The 20,559-nt window shown below is 36.8% G+C and overlaps 1 protein-coding gene across 1 annotated transcript in view; it reads left to right on the forward strand.

The window, feature by feature from the left end:
• The window catches only part of LOC134533469 (uncharacterized), a 138,295-nt gene that overhangs the window by 47,388 nt on the left and 70,348 nt on the right, over positions 1–20,559 (forward strand). The window contains exons 3-4 of the mRNA XM_063370993.1: positions 12,456–12,673; positions 16,896–16,978. Coding sequence (XP_063227063.1) covers positions 12,456–12,673; positions 16,896–16,978 — 301 coding nt within the window. The remainder of the gene's footprint in view (positions 1–12,455; positions 12,674–16,895; positions 16,979–20,559) is intronic.

Below are 20,559 nucleotides of genomic sequence, written 5' to 3' on the forward strand. Positions count from 1 at the left end.
CGTACACACAGTACACACAGGAAACGGAACGTACACACAGTACACACAGAAAACGGAACGTACACACAGTACACACAGGAAACGGAACGTACACACAGTACACACAGGAAACAGAACGTACACACATACAGTAGCGGAAACACACACAGTCTTAGTTGGAAATCATAATACAAGAAATAAAAACATTAAATTTTTACTTTAAATATTATATTACTTCTCAACATTACACAAATACAAGTAAAAGAAGCCATTATTGTATGTAGCCAGCTTTCCTTAGTTCTTTGAGTATGAAGGATATTTCTTTGATGCACGGATAGTTTCCTGCACAAAGTGAGCCATGTAGAAGTCTTAGCCGATCAACCAATATGTTTGGATCTTTCCATGATGTGTAATCAATCTCTTCTACCACCATCTTACTTGCTTGTTTATTATAAATACTTTTAATATCACAATCGTCCCAGTGATCATAATAAGCATTATCAGATTTATTTATTATAACACGACGTTTCCATCGTTTCGGTCTCAGGACATCGCCACATTCTTCGATCTTGTCAGCTATAGGTGCTTCATCACAGTCTATGCCTTTGTCAACAGCCCCAGAGTCACTATAACAATCACTGTAGAAGACATCCTCTTCAACCAGATTAGCGTATGAATTCGCTATCGATGATGTCGAAGTGTCTTCATCGTCTTCATGCTTCCTTTTTAGGAGTCCATCTTTTTTACAAAGAATGGAGGATCTACTGAATATAGGCTTGAATGTATTCTCACTTTTCAAGGTGTTGATACTTCCATTAGTTTCAGTCTTCCCAAAGCCATTAGCATCCTTCAATTTATGTTCTTCCTCAAGATCGGGTGAGCTAATACCATCACGCTCAGGACAAGGAAAATTATTGTTGTAATACAGATCACTCTTCTTTAGTCTAGTGGATCCATCGGTGTCCTCTATGCCGTAAGTAGTCTTGACTTTACATGTTCTACCATGTCTTTTTAAGCTGTCAATTCGTGTTAACAACCTGCTACAACGATTACAGCTTAATACATGTTGCGTAGTGGGTTTCTAGAACAATCATTCTTCTCATGACAAAATCCTTGCCACAGTATCTACAGCGGCTTCCTTCCGATTCAGCTGCAGATAACAAACCATGATCCATGGTAGCTTCTGTGACTAATGTTAGATACAAACTGTCAGTTTTCTCCAATTGGAACCATTTCTTAAATATAATTTTTTAAATATTTCATCAGCGAGAGTTAAGTTATCTTATGCAAAGCAAATTGATGCAAGTAGTTCTGGCTGTCATCAACAGATGTCGCCACGTGTTGCTTGCAGGTAAATAATATATATTTCATTACTGCGGGATGCGGAATGCTCACTATCGATCGCAAAGGAAGGTTGGCTTCGCTAGACTCCAAGGAGAAAGAAGTTTATCCTTCCTGTTAGTGCTTCTTAGATTTCTCAGAGATTATTATTATTCGACTGAGTAATGATTTTTTTTAAATTTCCACCTGATAAAAATATTACAGGTTATGATTAAGTAGCAGAAGTTTACTAATCCGTCATGCAGAGATCAATTCCTCATCAGTAACCTGAATTACTCGGAAAAACCATCAGATGTCTAGTCAGGAATAATCAGAAGCACCCAGAGAAAACCATCAAAATATTGTCAAGAATAATCAGGAGCACACGAAGAAAACCACCATAATATTGTCAAGAATAATCGGGAGCACACGGAGAAAACCACCATAATATTGTCAAGAATAAACGGGAGCACACGGAGAAAACCACCATAATATTGACAAGAAAAAACGGAAGCACACGGAGATAACCGCCACAACTTTTCTTTGATATCATAAAATTACCAAAAAAATTTTTTTTAAAAATTAAAAATAAAAACGAAAAAAATTCAAAAACTGATTCTGGCTTGTACTAGAACTCTAACATTGCACATTAAAGAGGAGTTCACAAGCTAGCAGAATGTTTGAATTTTTTTCGTTTTTATTTTTAATTTTTTAATAATTTTTTTTTTTTTTTGTAATTTTATGATATCAAAGAAAAGTTGTGGCGGTTTTCTCCGTGTGCTTCCGATTTTTCTTGTCAATATTATGGTGGTTTTCTCCGTGTGCACCCGATTATTCTTGACAATATTATAGTGGTTTTCTCCGTGTGCTCCTGATTATTCTTGACAATATTTTGATGGTTTTCTCTGGGTGCTTCTGATTATTCCTGACTAGACATCTGATGGTTTTCTCCGAGTGCTTCTGGTTACTGATAAGGAATTGATCTCTGCATGAAGGATTAGTGAACTTCTGCTACTTAATCATAACCTGTAATATTTTTATCAGGTGGAAATTTAAAAAAAAATCATTACTCAGTCGAATAATAATAATTTCTGAGAAATCTAAGAAGCTCTAACAGGAAGGATGAACTACCTTCTCCTTGGAGTCTAGCGAAGCCAGCCTTCCTTTGCGATTGATAGTGAGCATTCCGCATCCCGCATTAATGAAATATATATTATTAACCTGCAAGCAACACGTGGCGACATCTGTTGATGACAGCCAGAACAACTTGCATCAATTTGCTTTGCATTAGATAACTTAACTATCGATGATGAAATATTTAAAAAATTATATTTAAGAAATGGTTCCAATTGGAGAAAACTGACAGTTTGTATCTAACATTAGTCACAGAAGCTACCGTGGATCATGGTTTGTTATCTGCAGCTCAATCGGAAGGAAGCCGCTGTAGATACTGTGGCAAGGATTTTGTCATGAGAAGGAATGCTAGACGTCATGAGAAGAATGATTGTGCTAGAAACCCACTACGCAACATGTTAAGCTGTAATCGTTGTAACAGGTTGTTAACACGAATTGACAGCTTAAAAAGACATGGTAGAACATGTAAAGTCAAGACTACTTACGGCATAGAGGACACCGATGGATCCACTAGACTAAAGAAGAGTGATCTGTATTACGACAATAATTTTCCTTGTCCTGAGCGTGATGGTATTAGCTCACCCGATCGTGAGGAAGAACATAAATTGAAGGATGCTAATGGCTTCGGGAAGACTGAAACTAATGGAAGTATCAACACCGTGAAAAGTGAGAATACATTCAAGCCTATATTCAGTAGATCCTCCATTCTTTGTAAAAAAGATGGACTCCTAAAAAGGAAGCATGAAGACGATGAAGACACTTCGACATCATCGATAGCGAATTCATACGGTAATCTGGGTGAAGAGGATGTCTTCTACAGTGATTGTTACAGTGACTCTGAAGCTGTTGACAAAGGCATAGACTGTGATGAAGCACCTATAGCTGACAAGATCGAAGAATGTGGCGATGTCCTGAGACCGAAACGATGGAAACGTCGTATTATAATAAATAAATCTGATAATGCTTATTATGATCACTGGGACGATTGTGATATTAAAAGTATTTATAATAAACAAGCAAGTAAGATGGTGGTAGAAGAGATTGATTACACATCATGGAAAGATCCAAACATATTGGTTGATCGGCTTAGACTTCTACATGGCTCGGTTTGTGCAGGAAACTATCTGTGCATCAAAGAAATATCCTTCATACTCAAAGAACTAAGGAAAGCTGGCTTGATACAATAATGGCTTCTTTTACTTGTATTTGTGTAATGTTGAGAAGTAATATAATATTTAAAGTAAAAATTTAATGTTTTTATTTCTTGTATTATGATTTCCAACTAAGAGTGTGTGTGTTTCCGCTACTGTATGTGTGTACGTTCCGTTTCCTGTGTGTACTGTGTGTACGTTCCGTTTCCTGTGTGTACTGTGTGTACGTTCTGTTTCCTGTGTGTACTGTGTGTACGTTCCGTTTCCTGTGTGTACTGTGTGTACGTTCCGTTTCCTGTGTGTACTGTGTGTACGTTCCGTTTCCTGTGTGTACTGTGTGTACGTTCCGTTTCCTGTGTGTGTACTGTGTGTACGTTCCGTTTCCTGTGTGTACTGTGTAATCATTACATTTATTGCGTGTAAATTGCATGTATTGCGCGTACATTGAGTACATTGCGTGTTGGAGCCAAGTAGACTTGTATCCTTGTAGCTTCATAGACATGAAGTTTCGTAGCCATGCGGTCTTTTAGCTGTTGAAAGAAAAGGCAGTTGGAGCATTTGGAGCTGTTGGAGCTGTTGGAGCTATTTGGAGCTGTTGGAGCCATTTGGAGCATTTGGAGCTGTTGGAGCTAAGAAGTAGTCGTTGCACGTCTATGCAGGGCTAAATGTTTATAAGATTGCTGGCTTTCGCAAGTGATTATGTAGTAGGATAGAAATTGTGTAATAAATATTATAAATAAATATTATGTTTGTAAAAGTTTGCTTGTGGTGTTTTATTTCTCGAACCTTACACTTTTCTGGTACTTTTTTAAAATTAAAGTTGTTTTGTATCGGCCAGGGACCAAACCAAGGACCTTAGTCGATCTAATCAATCAGTATATAGATTACAAATTTATTTAATGAATTTTGAACTTTTTCCCGAATCTTTAGCATTACAATTACGAATTTCCAATATGGTGGTCTTGATGTCTGATAGGATGATGGTAGTAGAGTATTTTAAGTCTCTTTAAGAATGTTGAACACGTTTTATTGAAATTATAATTTTTTTTTCATAAAATTAAATATTATTGCATCGATCGAGGATTGAACCAAGGACTGGAGCGGATCGAATCGATATGTAAGTTAATGAGTGATTTATTTAATGAATTTTGGTTTTTTTCCCGCTTTTCTAGCTACATTATTACATGACTTCAAGATGGCGGCCTAATTTCAAGATGGCGGGGGCACCTCCGTAAAAAATGATTACTGCACTGTAGCAGGTTAGAATAAAATTAACCAGATGGAAATGTTCTCTATAATACAAGTACACACACACACACAAGATGGCGTACTCCAGCAGGTGGTAGCTCCTGGTAGCATGTATTGAACATAAAATGTCGGATCCATGATGGTCGACAAGGACAAAGTCAAATTTCAAGGACAAAGTCAAATTTCAAGGTCAAGGTCAATTTTCAAGGTCAAGGTCAAAGTTCAAGGTCAAGGTCAAATTTCAAGGTCAAGGTCAAAGTTCAAGGTCAAATTTGAAGGTCAAGGTCAAAGTCAAATTTCAAGGTCAAATTTCAAGGTCAAGGTCAAATTTCAATGTCAAGGGCAAAGGTGGGGTGACCAGATAATTATACTAACATGGCATTAGCACACTCTAGCAGACGAAAACAAGATGGTGTCCTCCAGCGGGCGATTTCAAGATGGCAGCCGTCACGATAAGTGCAATGGTGGTTTTAAGGATTTTTTTATTATTTAATTAGTTTGATTAATTTTTTTAATGATTTTTAAATTTTTTCCAGAATCTGTAGCATTAAAATTACGGATTTCAAGATGGCGGTCATGACGTCATACTAGATGTTGTTATAAATGCTTTGAAAAAAAGTGGTGGGAGTCAGTCTGCCAGCAGTCACCACGGGGGAAGGATCGGTCGCCATTTTTATTTTTTTGCCCTCACCGGGTTCGAACCGAGGACTCAGAGCTCCGTGTCGTAAAAGTACAATTTTTAAATATTTTTTATTAAAATTTTATTATTTGAATTTTTTTATAAATTTAAAAAAAATTCATTTAAAATTCGGATAATAAATAAAGATTTTAAAGATGGCGACCGTAACGGAAATTGCAACGGTGACGTCATAATCAATGATGACGCCAGAGGCTTATAGGAGGCTGTCGACATGGATGCTTAAGCCTACATATGGATATTTCTAGCCGCTGGGATTTTTAAGGACTAAAAACGGGAAATATTCCCTTGAAACGGGAATTTTTCCCTCGAAAAGAGAAATTTTTGAATTGAGGAATTTTTTGAGATTTTTTGGCGGAATTTTGTTTTCCACATAAATGGAAATTTTGGCGATTTTTGAGGAATTTTGGGCAATTTTTGCCCAATTTTGGCGAATTTTGAGGGTCAAATGTCAAGGTCAAGGGTCAAGGTCACAACCATCCAAGATGGCCACCGTGACGTCACAATCCAATATGGCGGACACCGGCACCGGCACCACAGCCTGAAGCCTGTTTCCGGACCGTCATTCCTATACTACTGACGTCATATTTCTTGTCCCTTCGTCCCTTGTCCCTTCGTGATCAATCAGTTGGCGATCTTTTATAACTTTGTCCCTTTTTGATTTTTCCCATGCAAGTAAAATAGGTTTGAAAACATGCAAAAAATGCAAACAAACATAAATTATTTAAAATTAAAAAAAACCTAAAATGTCTACAGAGGATCACAAACCGCGCGGGAAAAATAGTAGTATACAAACAATAAAAACAAAGTGAATATTGTGATTTGTCCATTATGTACCGAAATTGGAAATAGGTCACGTAATTACTTTGCCATTGAAATGTCAGTTTACCGAGCTACCTTTCAAACAGAATAAGCTTGGCAATATTCACATCATCAATATTTTTAAAGTGATTTTGTGGCCTCTAAAATATCTACTAGTATTATAATTTTTTTGAAGGGATTTGTGCCCTCCAACTTTTGCAAATGGCCACAACACATCAGACAAATAAAGAAGGAAATATTAAAATGTCGCTCAAAACTACTGCACTCTTGTGTTGGTATTTGAAATGTTTACAATTGGACAACTCGGGACATACTGTTGTGGCAGCATATTTTCGTGAGAGGATGAGACAAAGAGACCTAGAGACATGGCAATTGTAGCAGGGCCTTATTAAAAATAGGCGAAAATTCCAATACTGCATATGTCTGACTGAAATTTCAGAGCAGCGGCTATTATCCGAGATATTCTTTTGGTTTAAAATAATAAATTATTCGCCCAGACCATTTGCGCAAAATTAATTTCTTCCGTTTAATTTTTATAGGATTCAAGGGTTCAAGTTGTTTCCGTTGTCTCATAAGAATAATGCCCCCTCTACACTTAGCCCGAACGTTAGCGAACGTTCACGAGCGCCAAGTGTGGAGGGGTGGTTGGCATGTAATGGCTTGTGTTCGTGTTAGTTCGTGGGCGCTCGCCTCGGTGTCGTTTTTTTTTTTTTTGGAACAAGTCAATGTGTGCATCTACACTTGGCCTGCAAGCAGTAACCCAAGACATGCATCAAAGTTATCTTGGTGTTAATATTTTCTTGGTAAACAACACAAACTAAACTATAGCTGCCTGCAGTGTACCATAACTACATCAATACTCTTTATAGCAGACACTTTCAGTTAGTTCGTGACTGATTCATCTAGTTCGCTTCGGCATTGGGAATCGCGTTTGCAGGCCAAGTGTGGATAAATGGTTCATTGGCATCTGAAAAAATTCTTCTTTGTTCGCATAAGTGTTGGAATTCGAGTTAGCCTGCCAAGTGTAGAGGTAGCATAACATATGCCGTGTACTTCTGTCCCCTCCTTTTTTTCCACCGCTTTTTAGACAGGAAAATTAAAAAAGTGTAAATAAATTAAATGAGCTTAAATCTAGAACCAAATTTTGTTCTTGATATCGTATGTGGAATTTTGCTCGTCTGCCTCCACTATAACCACAGTTGCTCTTCGGCAATCTCAATAACCAAGAACTGTAATCCCATTTCCTACCACGTCCATTCCTCTCTGTACAATGGTGATGACATTCATTTTATTCACTTTAGCAAATTATAGACATGGAACATTTGTGCTTACAGATACACCGGTTATGTAATGGGTAGAGACTGGAAAATTTTGCAAGTTCAATTACAGGTCGGCTAGACTTTACCTAGCTATGTTCAATGAATGCTCTGCAAGTTTTAAGCTGTTGTTGCTCAACTGCATTTCCGTTTTTACACAATCACTCAAAATGTGATTTTATCTAATTGTCTGTTGCGGTATTTGGCATTTGTTCATATGTCTACACAGCGTGCGAAAGAACTGAGATACGCCACTACATTTGCAAACTCAACATGATTTTACATGCGTTGAGAGTAATGATTGCCCTAAAATTAATCCTACTAATATTATAAACGCGAAAGTTTGTAAGTATGGATGAATGGATGTTTGTTACTCTTTCACGTAAAAACTACTGAATGGATTTGAATTAAATTTGGCCTACAGCTAGCTTATAACCTGGATTAACACATAGACCACATATTAATATGAAATTCCATCCCTAAAGGGCGCCACACACGATCAGTCCAAACTGACAGTTTAGACTTTACAGTCTGAACTGAACAGCCAGAACTGCCGTGTGTGTGCAAGGACGTTGGACTGAACAGTTTGAACTGATGGACTGACGGACTGATAACTTTCCATCAAATCGGACTGTGGGCTCGAAAGCCCACAGTCAGAACTGCCGTGTGGGGGTATAGACATTCGTCAGTCCAAACTGTCAGTCCAAGCAATCAGTCCATTTAATCTACAGCTGAACTTCGTAGCAGACGTCTTTGTTTATATAATCTTTGTTTGCTTTAGTTCTAGGTATGTGTTTATTGTGAAATAAATTTATTCCTCTGAAATGGCTTCCTGGTCGAAAGATTTTCTTGCTAATTTTATAGAGTTTTGGCATGAACATAAATGTTTGTGGAACATCAAAAGTAAAGATTACGACAACAACATTAAAAATAATACCTAATCACAAGACTGATCGTGTGTGGGGAAAGCTTCAGTTCAGTCCAAACTGTCAGTTCGGACTGTTCAGTCCGAACTGAGCGCATGGACTGATCGTGTGTGCAGAGAGCCTCAGTTCATTCCAAACTGTAAGTTCCGACTGAACAGTCCGAACTGATGGTTTGGACTGACGTGTGTGGGGGCCTTAAGGGAGTGAAAAAGTGATAATTTCATTTTATAACAGAAAAATCATAGGTCATAGACATACAAATAGTGAGTGAGTGTCATTTCTCTATGTCTGACACACGATCATACACATAGTAAGGTCTGGCAAATTAATATTTTTCTCCTTGGTAAGACAAGTCCGCTTAGTGGAGCTCGCAGCGCCTAGAAAAATAAAGGCGCTAATAACCGTTTTGTTCTTAACTTCGTAAATAAATAGAGTTGTCTTGAATTTTAAACGCACCATCGTTTGATGCGTTTGTCATATCTTTAATTTTCGTTTGTTTGTGCCGTATGCGATCCTATACCATTCATCCGATTGCGATGAAATTTTGGTGATTTGTTATGCGCATGCCCATGAAGGTTACTGAGACGGTAAACTATTTTCCAATAGTTGGAGCACGAATCATGTCAAAAAATGTGTTTATTTCATTTTATATAGCGGCACTTCGTCTGTTTTTATTCTATAAGTGTGCACGCATGAAACAATTTATATAAATATAAAAGAGAGACAGAGATCGGAGATAACTTGAGATAGAGCGAGGTATAGAGAATGAAATGGGTTAAAGAGATATACCTATAGATGTATAGAGTTATATAGAGACTTTTATATAGAATATTTAGAGATAGTGGGAAGTATATATGTAGATATAAAGAGATAAATAGAGATAGAGAGATATATAGATGTATATAGATGTAGATAGAGATAAATGTATAGAGAGAGATGGATAGATGATTTGTATACTACTTCAAACATATTACAAAACAAAACTGAATGAGGCATTGCAATGCAGGCCGAGCATTAGCTAGATAATGGAATCTTTTCAATATTAGTAATCTCTTATATTTCAGCTTTTCTCTATATTGCTTTATAAAGTCTAAATTACATACAGACCAGGTAAATAACTATAAACTGGCAGAACAACGTCTGTCGGGATCTGAAAGTGATATAAATTAATTTTCACACTTGAAATTCAAACTAAGAAGACAATTACTAACTAAATCTGATTTCTAAAAAGGTCCCCTTCACCCTGTGTTCAGCCCGGGCAACGCCGGGTATTGCAGCTAGTATATCATGTTTTGCATACCTAGTTACAGGCTGTTATTATTAGTTAATTACTCATATTCACATAAATGAGCTATATAGCTGGCCTCAGGTATATCAATTGTAAAATATGTAATATATATTCAATATACAAGTAATTTTAATCATCGGTAGTATTTTATATAAGACAAGATAGAACCATGAAGAATCCTATCGTTAAATGAACTTATAAAACATTTATTTTTCAATGCGTATTCAGCCTACCAGATTTTTACAAAAACGTTTCTAGTAGGCTACGTACGAATAGAAAATAATGAAATTTTCAACTAGGCATGTATAATTATGAATATAAAAATTTACCAAAAAACAAAACACATACCATAGAAAATCCAGTGTATAATATCATTTAAAAAATTATTATTTTCAGAATATGTATTTCTAAGCATTATAGTAAAATGAAATTAACAAAGGCTGTTATATTTCGCGAAAAAATACATTTCTTATTCATGATTGATGGAATTACGATTTTGACCGTGTAAAAAGTCTGAAAGCGAATCACGAAAGTTCGGTGCAAAAGTTAACGATTTCTGATTAGGCCAGATAAAAAATTAAATTTTCGTGAGTGACAGCAAACATTGGCTAGAGAGACACTGCTGGTAGGTGCGAATAGAATTGAAATATAATGTAGGCTCAAACTGTTTCAGAAAAAAATCACGGGATACATACATAAGTTGACTACACCACAAACATACTATATACCTTAACAGAACACACATATAATTCACTTATCTCAGTCTCGTAACATATTTAAATTATGGCATGCAGTTTGATCGTAGTAACAAGCCTATTATGTTTCATTTCACATTAGATTTATTAATCCTAACAGAATAAATGTAATTAGCAAAACGATCAGCTTTTAGATTGTAAGATAGTTCGGGGTTATTTTACATTACGATAAATCCCATGTAGTATCGCAAAGTAAAATAATGAGGCCAGCCGGCTATATATATATATATATATATATATATACTTTTTTTTATTCTTCAAGTGCAAAATTTATTTAACTAAGTTAGGAAAACACATTAACCACGAATTTCTTGCCGTTCGGGTTTATAACAGTGATATTTTCTAAAACAAGAACAATGTAGTCCGAGGTTTCAGTGCGTGTATGTATACAGAAGTTCACATAAACGTTTTAGTGCAAGAAGTTCTCAATTATGAAAATTAATGAATTTATGTTTATAACAGGGTTTAAAATTAACTTCCGTTATATTCTACTCACTTAAGTAATTCATGTCCAGAGAAATATTATACTATAAATTTTTATTATTAATAAAAATGGTGTTTGTTTGGTTATAGTGTCGTGCTATTTTGTACGATGCTGTCTGCTATTTCCATGGATTGCCGAATCTCTGTTGCGATAACAGTTTTTACTAGCACATTCTATTAAATAAATATGCATCATGTGCTACAGCAAAATTATGGATATATATGAAAATTAAAATAAAATGTATACCTTCAAACAAAGCTGACATGTCTTAAAATAAAATTAGTTCTGCGAATCTAATATATTAAACTGAACTAGTATTATAAACAATTATTACTTATAAACATTTTAATATAATCAATTTACAATTTACGCATATTGATAAAATTACTTTCCTTTGTACTTATACGCAGCCTTGTGACCGGAAATTAAACCAGCATAGTCATTGTTTTAAATATGACTTGTAGCGCCCCCTGTTATGGTTAAACTGAACTAAATGATCCTTTACTTGTGCTAAACATGTTGTTATGAGATATACTACTAGTCACGCCATCTATGCGCCAAATGTGAACGAAGTATTATTCTGAATATTTTAGAGAAAATATATGTATCCGAATGTCGTTTTGCCTAAAGTCGTTTTGCCTAAACTCGCATAGCACCACTCCACATTCTCAGGCAGTGATCAAACCTTACAGTTGTTTTGCCTAAAATTCAAGGCATCTGTTTAGCTTGCCCTACAGTCATTTTGCCTAAAGTCATTTCGCCTAAAAGTCGTTTTGCCTAAAGTCGTTTTGCCTAATGTCTTTGTGCCTAAAGTCGTTTTGCCTAAAATTGTAATCGCCTGCTTAAGTTCCCTTAAAGTCGTTTTGCCTAAAATCGTAATGCCTAAAATTCGTTTTGCCTAAAGTCATTTGGCCTAAAGTTAGTTTGCCTAAAGTCGTTTTGCCTTAAGTCGTTTTGCCTAAAGTCATTTCGCCTAAAGTCGTTTTGCCTATAGTCATTTTGCCTAAAGAACATTTTAGGGTAAATGACTTTAGGCTAAACGACGTGTACTCGGGAAAACAACAACAAATAGCACCTCACACCTCACCTTTGTAAATTAATAGCCAACATAAAGTGTTTTTCATTACACATTGGTGCACTATACAAAACATAATTCCTGTAAAACGTCACTTTTTTTTTCGATGTCATGTACAGCCATGAAACAAATTTCTGAAATTATTATTTAAATCGAATCCTTCCTCGCAAAATTTTGCCTAACATTATTAGTATTTTTTTCTCAGTAAGTGGAATAAATTTGAAGCTATAATTAATAGAGTGGCTTTGCTCTATCGACAGAAGTCTGTGGACCGCTCGAAAATAGACCGCAGCACTATCTACCTGGGACTGTGCACACCTGCTTCCTGCAAACCTGAGCAACTGCAGGTGACCTTGAACCACGAGTTGCGGCTGCTTGGAGAGAATTTCGGGATGCAGTTTAAAAGTAAGGTGTCTCCCCAACTCTGCACAACAAAGAAAGAGGCTACGCAATGGTCGGCAGGAGAAGTAGTCTTCAGGTAACACACTATATTATAATGTACTTTTGAAATCACTTAACATGATTATTCACACCACATTTTTTGGATGATTATGCTTTCAACATCCACCAACTATGAATGTAACACTGCATCTATAATTTATTTACTTCAAAAAATTATTATTAATTGTTAATTAATATTATAAAAATATTAAACACTGTGTGGTGACAAATTCGTGCATTAACATACGTGTAACAGTAACGAAACGTGATAGTACAATTTGGTATAAGGTTGGTTTTGAGCATAAATAAATGTATAAGAGATGAAAACCTCGAATGGTAAATTGATATATGAATGAATTTTAAATTACAGACATAATATAAGAAATATAGATGTAACTTAATTGTTTTTAGTGGCATATTAATATAGGCTATAGGTTTATCAGCAATTGCATATTAATGCAATACGATTCGTGATATACTGTAGCAACCAACTTCATGCAAGCAGTCTTGATCACAGAATCTATAAGAAATCCTTAAGATTCTTAAACAAAAAGTTATCAAATTCCGCAAGAGCTCCAAATTTATGCACAAATATCCACAGAGCACATTCAAATAATCAGCAGTAACAAAGTGGTTCTTGTTCACAATGGCAAACATGTATAACCTGCTAGTGACTGGGTATAAGAAATTGGACAACAGGATACAATAAAAATCCCTCTTTAAACTAAAGTTAACCAAAATTTTAAGAGAAATCCTTAGCAATGATGAATCGAAGAATACTGTTAAGCCTCTTTGAGGATACCCAAAATATCAAGAAAGTGAAAATCGATAGTCTTTCGCAAAAAAAATAAATAACAATGGCATTTAATAAGGGCACAGTCCCAACAGAAAGTCGTTGTTTATATGCACTACTCCCATTAAGAAGTTTACACAATATTCACTTGTGGAAATACATCTGTAAGGTGATTGTAATAATAGCAGCAAGAAGCATGTGTTACAGCATTATCTATGCTGATGAACTCATTGTACTTTAACACAAATAGTATTTACAATTGCATACATTTTAATAACAGTCTTTTGGATTTTCAAGAAAGAACCAAGAGTTCCATTAGAAAATAACACAATTGCATACTTCCTACCCATTTCATGTACGAGTATATTTAGCGTAGTGTAATGTTAATAGGGCCACAAGTCATTTATTTTTTTAACACTTCATGATTTTGGCTGGGTCTCGTCCACAGCAACATCACTAGATACAGACACAGGCTGTGAAAATAATCCTGGACAACCTCAAGAGAGTCAGCCATAGCCTACAGTAAGGAACTATCCCATTATTTGCCAACAGTGATATCTGAAAACTACGCTAATGGTTATCATGTTTGACCAACTAGTAACGGCCCTTTCTCTCCTGTCTGAACATGTAGACCGACCATACAATCTATTCCATGCCCAATTCACTAGTCTGATAGGTCTGATTCACACAATATTCATAGATGGCATCACGGTATTTTGCTGCAGTTATTTATCTTGACTTTACTCGAAAGCTTTACATATTCAAAGTATATAAATGTAAATGTGCATTTACGAAATTACAATGCTTTATGTAAAATTAAACTATAGTTTAACACAAATTTGAGTTAAAACTGTTATTTTTATGCCTACACATGCTAATGTTTTAGTTACTTTTTCTGGTACATTATTTTCCGTTTCAAAGAAACATAATTAAAAACAAATACCAAATAATGGTTTCCAACACAATAATGGTAACAATCTCAAATTAAAACTTTATTTTGGAAGTAATTATTTTCATTAAATTTACATTTTATTTGCACTCATCGCGATTTCTCTTTGACGATGATGTCAGATGCTACATGCATAAATATCTTAAAAACATTAAATTAATTGTAGCAAGAGTCTGAGTTGCTATCTACTATAATAACTTTTAAATACCAGACGGGGTCCCGTGTTAAATAAGGAATTATTATGTCCTGTTTTATGCCATGAAGCAGCTCATACACAATGCTAGTGTCTGACATCAAAACTTCAAGTTCACCAGCTTCTGGCAGCGTCTGGAAGTCACAAGACTACAAACATTATAAAATAACATCATCATAAAGATGCCAAATAAACTAATTAAGTTGGATAAAACGCGAAATAAAACTAAAAAGAGTTAGATTTCTGTGTACATAGCTATACGACAACTTATAAATGTTATTGTTGAATGAAAAATTAAGAAATTAAAAAATATATAGTTATAAAAAAACCATAAACCACCCACGTCACAGGTGACGTGAGCCATTCGTATTATACAGGGTGGCCATGAATAAGTGTTACACATTGATAGAGATGGTAGATGTAGATGTGTGGAAAACATTTTATTAAGAAACCCATGTCCGGAAATGCATCCTTATACATGAAAACTGCACAACAAAGTAACAGGGGTAGGTAGGCAACCTGGCAGAGACGGTGACGTCGGATGTCAATAACGACACATGTGTATCTGTATTTATGCAGATTTATTCGTACGCTTTACATTTGCTGCTCAAAATGTCCTCCACCACACCCGATACATGCAGTGCAGCGCCGTAACAAGTTGCGTCGTACATCGGCGAAGACAGCTGGTGCGTTTCCTATGGTCTGAAACGCTGCATGTATCCTGCCCACCAGTTCATCCCTGGTATGTACAGGAGTGGCGTACACAAGGGACTTCACATGGCCCCAAAGACGAGAGGTCGGGGGAACGCGGTGGCCAGGCAATGGGACCACCCCGTCCTATCCACCGCTGTCCAAATGCTCTGTTCAGGTGGTCACGAACACAGAGGGCGTAGTGAGCTGGTGCTCCATCACACTGGGACCACAATGACGCGCGAATATCAAGACTGACGTCATCCAACATGTCAAGTAACATCGCGCAGAAACTCTGCAGCGTTGAGGCGTGGTGGCAAAATGTGTGGCCCTAGTACACTGTCATTTAGTATCCCAGCCCAGATGTTCACTGAAAATCGCTGTTGGTGGCGGGTTGGATGCGTCGTGTGGCTGTGTTGCTCGGCCCAAACGTGAGTGTTACGGGTTTGAACAAGCCATCCCTGGTGAAACAGCTCTCGTCTGCGAACAGCACATGCTGTAGGAACTGTGGCACGTTTTCGCAGAACTGCAGCAACCATCGGCAAAACGCATGTTGTGCAGGAAAATCAGCTTCTTGTAAGGTCTATACCTTCTGTACATGATACGGACGCAGAAGTTGTTTCTTTAATACCAGTGCAACAGATTGACGGGAGGTGTGCATGGCATGTGCTATCGGCCGTGTGCTGGTAGATGGTGTGTCCTGAAATCGTTCAAATCGTTCCAGCACCTCTTCCTCAAAGCTAGGTGTCCGTATTGTCCTTCTCGAACCACTTGCTGGCTTCGTGACGCGCAGCGAACCCGTTTCCCGCAAACGGCGGTCAATGCATGCAAACATTGTGTGTGCAGGGTGCCGTCAGTTACGGAACCTCTCACGATACTGTCTCTCCGCCTCTCTTCCATTGCCGCCAGCTGCACCATACACTAAATGCATATCGGCTAGCTCTGCCAGTGTGTAGCCATCCATGTCGCCTCTGCAACTGCGACAATAGCGAGTGTAACACATGCACGGTGACTCGTGCGGTCACTGATCGTCAAATCGGGTAGTAAGTAAGACAACACAACATGTTTTCACTGGCTAGTTGTCGCCTAGTTGCCTACCTACCCCTGTTACTTTGTTGCGCAGTTTCAGGTATAAGGATATATTTCCGGACATGGGTTTCTTAATAAAATGTTTTCCACACATATACATCTACCATCCCTATCAATGTGTAATACATATTCATGACCACCCTGTATATTCGCATGTGCACCATCAGCCCTGGCACATCAGACAGACGCAACTGTGCAAAATGTGGCAGGGCCTTTCATGTCACCAGTGGCGGATCCAAGGGGGGGGGGGGGAACCAGGGGCAAGTGCCCCCCCCCCCCCTACTTCATGAAAGACCAGTTGTCTGCGACATTAATATTGCCGACAAAAATGATTGTTTCTGAAACCAATAAAATATGTTAAAATAATTAATGAATTTCTTGTAGAATCATAAAATCTGGTGGTTGGATGTAATGCGTAGTGTGAGTAGATTAAATACAAATTTAGAAATTTTGAGACAGTTTTTTTCTGTAGCAACTCTGAAATCCTAGAGTGAACCTCTGGATGTCACTAGTAGTGTCCCGGTAAAGCACAGACTCTGTTGCAGCTGCGCGGCGGGACTGCTGGTGCTGCTGGTGGTCTTCAGCTCGTGGTACGACCGCGTGAGTCGCGACAGCCCGCCGCGCTCAGGTGAGGACCTGCTGTCTCCCGGGAGGTGGTCGCTGTATTCTCCACGTCTACCGATAGATTATTAACGAGTTTTCAATGGAACTGTCCCAATTACGTAAAGTGTCCAGTGTCCCATGAGTTTGTTAATATTTGGTACTAGCTGCCCGACCCGGCTTCGCACGGCTATACTAATGGAAAAAAATTAAGCCACATCTCCCATTTACAGTAATGGTAAATTTAAAAAAATTAAGTAAAAATTAATTACAATGCTGTATAATGTACCGGAGAGAAAATGAATAGCACCGATGGTTTCCCGACTCGTGCACGCAACGTACAACTGATGTACCCGTACTTCGCTACGGCAGTCTACAGGCAGATCACTCTTGCGCCGCTCATTATACATGCCCCTCCTTGTGGGTACGCCACTGCCGCGCGATGCCCGCTGCCATGGAGACGCAGAAGGCATGAACAATGCAAAATCCTGTTCTCATGCAGACAAAGTACCCACTGTTGCCTGGTTTTAACCACCCATGGGATCTAATTTTCGGAAAATGTCATCCTGCGTAACATAAGGAACATTACTGTGAAGTTTCAAGTCTGTAAAATATATATACTTGAAATAAATAATAGTTTCAAAAACTAAAAACACGCTTTATATATAAAACCAAACTAAAAAATAGAAAATAAATTTTAATAAATTTGAATTAAGAATAGGTAGTGTAATTTTTTTTATAAATATAAATTAATCATTGTGTAAATAAGAAAATAATGTTTTTTTTTTTTTAAAAAAGCGTGGGGTGCATGGTGTCAATAGTTATAAATATTTTATTGACAGATATGAGTAGAAGGTTTATCATTTCGATAATATCTTAAAAAGAACCCCACGCTTTTTTTTAAATAAAATACACTATTTTCTTATTTGCACTATTATTAATTTATATTTATAAAAAAATTTACACTATTCTTAATTCAAATTTATTAAAATTTATTTTCTATTTTTTAGTTTGGTTTTCTATATAAAGCGTCTTTTTAGTTTTTGAAAGTATTATTTATTTTCTACTTTTTAGTTTGGTTCATTTATAAAAGTGTTTTTTTTTTCCTCAATTTCTTCCAGGTAAAAATCATTAAACTGTAAGTTTTGCTCTCTATCCAAATATGTTTTTTGATAGATCATCTGTCAAACTTATCCATATTTTCCGTGTTTGATGTCTTTTATTTAATGATTTACTGACCTTGGCATAGTTTGGAGTATTTGTAACTGCTTGGTGTAGATTTGCAGGTCGGTGTTAGAGTGGAATTTCAAAAATCTGCCCATTAGGTGTAGATATTGAGGTTATGCATATGGTGTTTGATTTCCCATCTGCTGTTGGTTTCACAGCAAAATCAAACCTCAATTTTTCTATGTTTCGTGAAATATTTGCATAAAATGTTGTTTTATAATAATGTTTCACGCTTGGTTAATTGGTAAAACAAATGAAACAAAGACGTAATTGTGTTTTTCTATTTAACGAAAGAAACAACATTTAAAGCCCTTATTTAAGTTTTTTTCTTCATATTTTTACAAATATAGATAATATTCTCTTCAAGAAAGTATATTGCTCACAATAATCATAACCCTCTCTCAATTTTCATTTAATTAAATGTCACAATATTTAGTAGGCTTTGTTTATATCGCGCCAAAGACAAACTGAAAGAAAAGAGTTCGCACATGAGCGAAACAGTTTTCTGTACATATATGTCTTTGTTTCATTTTACCAATTATATAAATTGACAGAAATATTATTTTGCAAATTGATTAATGGAATAATCTTATCAAATTAGTGTATTGTCATCGGTCCTCGATAAATCTACAAAGTTTCAATGAAATCTGGCCGGTTAAAGTGGGTCAAAATCGCACCCAAAGGAGTCGGTTACAAACATACATACATACAAACAAACATACAGGTGAAGCTAATATAAAGCGTGTAAAAAAGGGAAATTTTTGATATTTAAAGTACCCGCAAAATTTCAACGGTGATGAGGACTGCACTAACAATGAAATAGTCGTTTCCATAGAGAAGAATGAAGCATCAACAAAGCAACAGCCATTGCCATGGTGATTTCCTACCAAAAACTGGAACATTTGATATATTACGTCCCCGAAACTCCCCTTGGGATCGGATTTCCGCAGAATCCGTTCTTAGTGAGCGTCTAAATCACAAAATGAGTAACTATGCTAAAATTCAAGTCAATCGGGTGTATAGTTTTAGAGATCACGTGATGAGTGAGTCAGTGAGTGGTATTTCGCTTAATAAACTTCTAGCGCCTGCGGCATTGTCAACACACACTTCTTACATGTTCTGCATGTTGTATTTAACCCCCTATAACGCATTTGATTCTAAATTGGACTTTTAGTAAGGATCCCTAATTTTATTGATAATATAATATAGCCCATAGCCTTCCTCGATAAATGTACTATCCAACACTGAAAGAATTTTTCAAATCGGACCAGTGGTTCCTGAGATTACCGCGTTCAAACAAACAAACAACAAACAAACTCTTCAGCTTTATAATATTAGTATAGATTCGGGCAGTCCAGTACTAGATATAAAAAATTAGACGGAAATTTTAATGAAATTCTAGTCCTATTAAATTCCGGACAAATAAAGTTCGGCCAACTGTGTATACTGTAGAGTGTACTGCACGATATGTGTTTGTGACGATTATATCGGCAAACAAGTTAAGGCGTGTATTCACAGTGCGAGGCTGCTCGCTGCGAATGCCTCGCGCCATCTGCCTCAGGGTGAGGCATACGCTCTTCAGCTAGTTTGTAACCACGAACGCTCACTGCGAGAACGCGAACCACTCGCATTCGTAGTGAATGCAGTATGCAACATGTCTCTTGGTTCTAGAAATGTGCAAGTTGCTGCCGCTGCTTATATTGTGATGGCGACGATTATTGGAAAAAAACAACGGAAAAAGCGACGTAAGCGTTGGTGGGTCAAAAAGTTGTATCAAACTCGGTTAGAATATGGGAACAGACTCCTAGAAGACATGAGATTTGAAGAAGACGTGCCAAATTTCTTGCGAATGTCCAAGCAAGATTTTGACCATTTACTTACATTGATAGAGCCTGCCGTGAAAAAACGTGACACGTACATGCGACGTGCTATTACCACCAAGGAAAGATTAGCTCTTACTCTGAGATTCTTAGCTACTGGAGATTCATTTACAAGTTTGCAATACCTCTTTCGTATATCCAAACAACGAATATCTGTGATTGTTCCAGAAGTATGTGATGCACTGATTGAAGCCCTAAGGGACTACATAAAGGTAAGAAAACAATTTAGGTACTTCAAAAGATCAATATATTGTAATGTTTAACAATGTAGCTTGCATATTACAACATTTCATGTTATTATCTTTCGTCAGTCAGGTAGTGTAGTAAAGTGTCTTCTTGTTGAGGAGGCCTTGATTCAATTTCAAGTACAGCATCGGAAGGTGGAGGCGTAGGAGTTGGATGGTAGGTACTTCCAGACGAACGCTGTGTGGGCGTACTGAAAGAACTGTAGTACCCATAAGTATTAAGGACGTTGTGATTGGGGGTAAATTCTCCAATATCT

This window comes from Bacillus rossius, chromosome 6 (assembly GCF_032445375.1).
Source record: "Bacillus rossius redtenbacheri isolate Brsri chromosome 6, Brsri_v3, whole genome shotgun sequence".
Lineage (NCBI taxonomy): Eukaryota > Metazoa > Arthropoda > Insecta > Phasmatodea > Bacillidae > Bacillus > Bacillus rossius.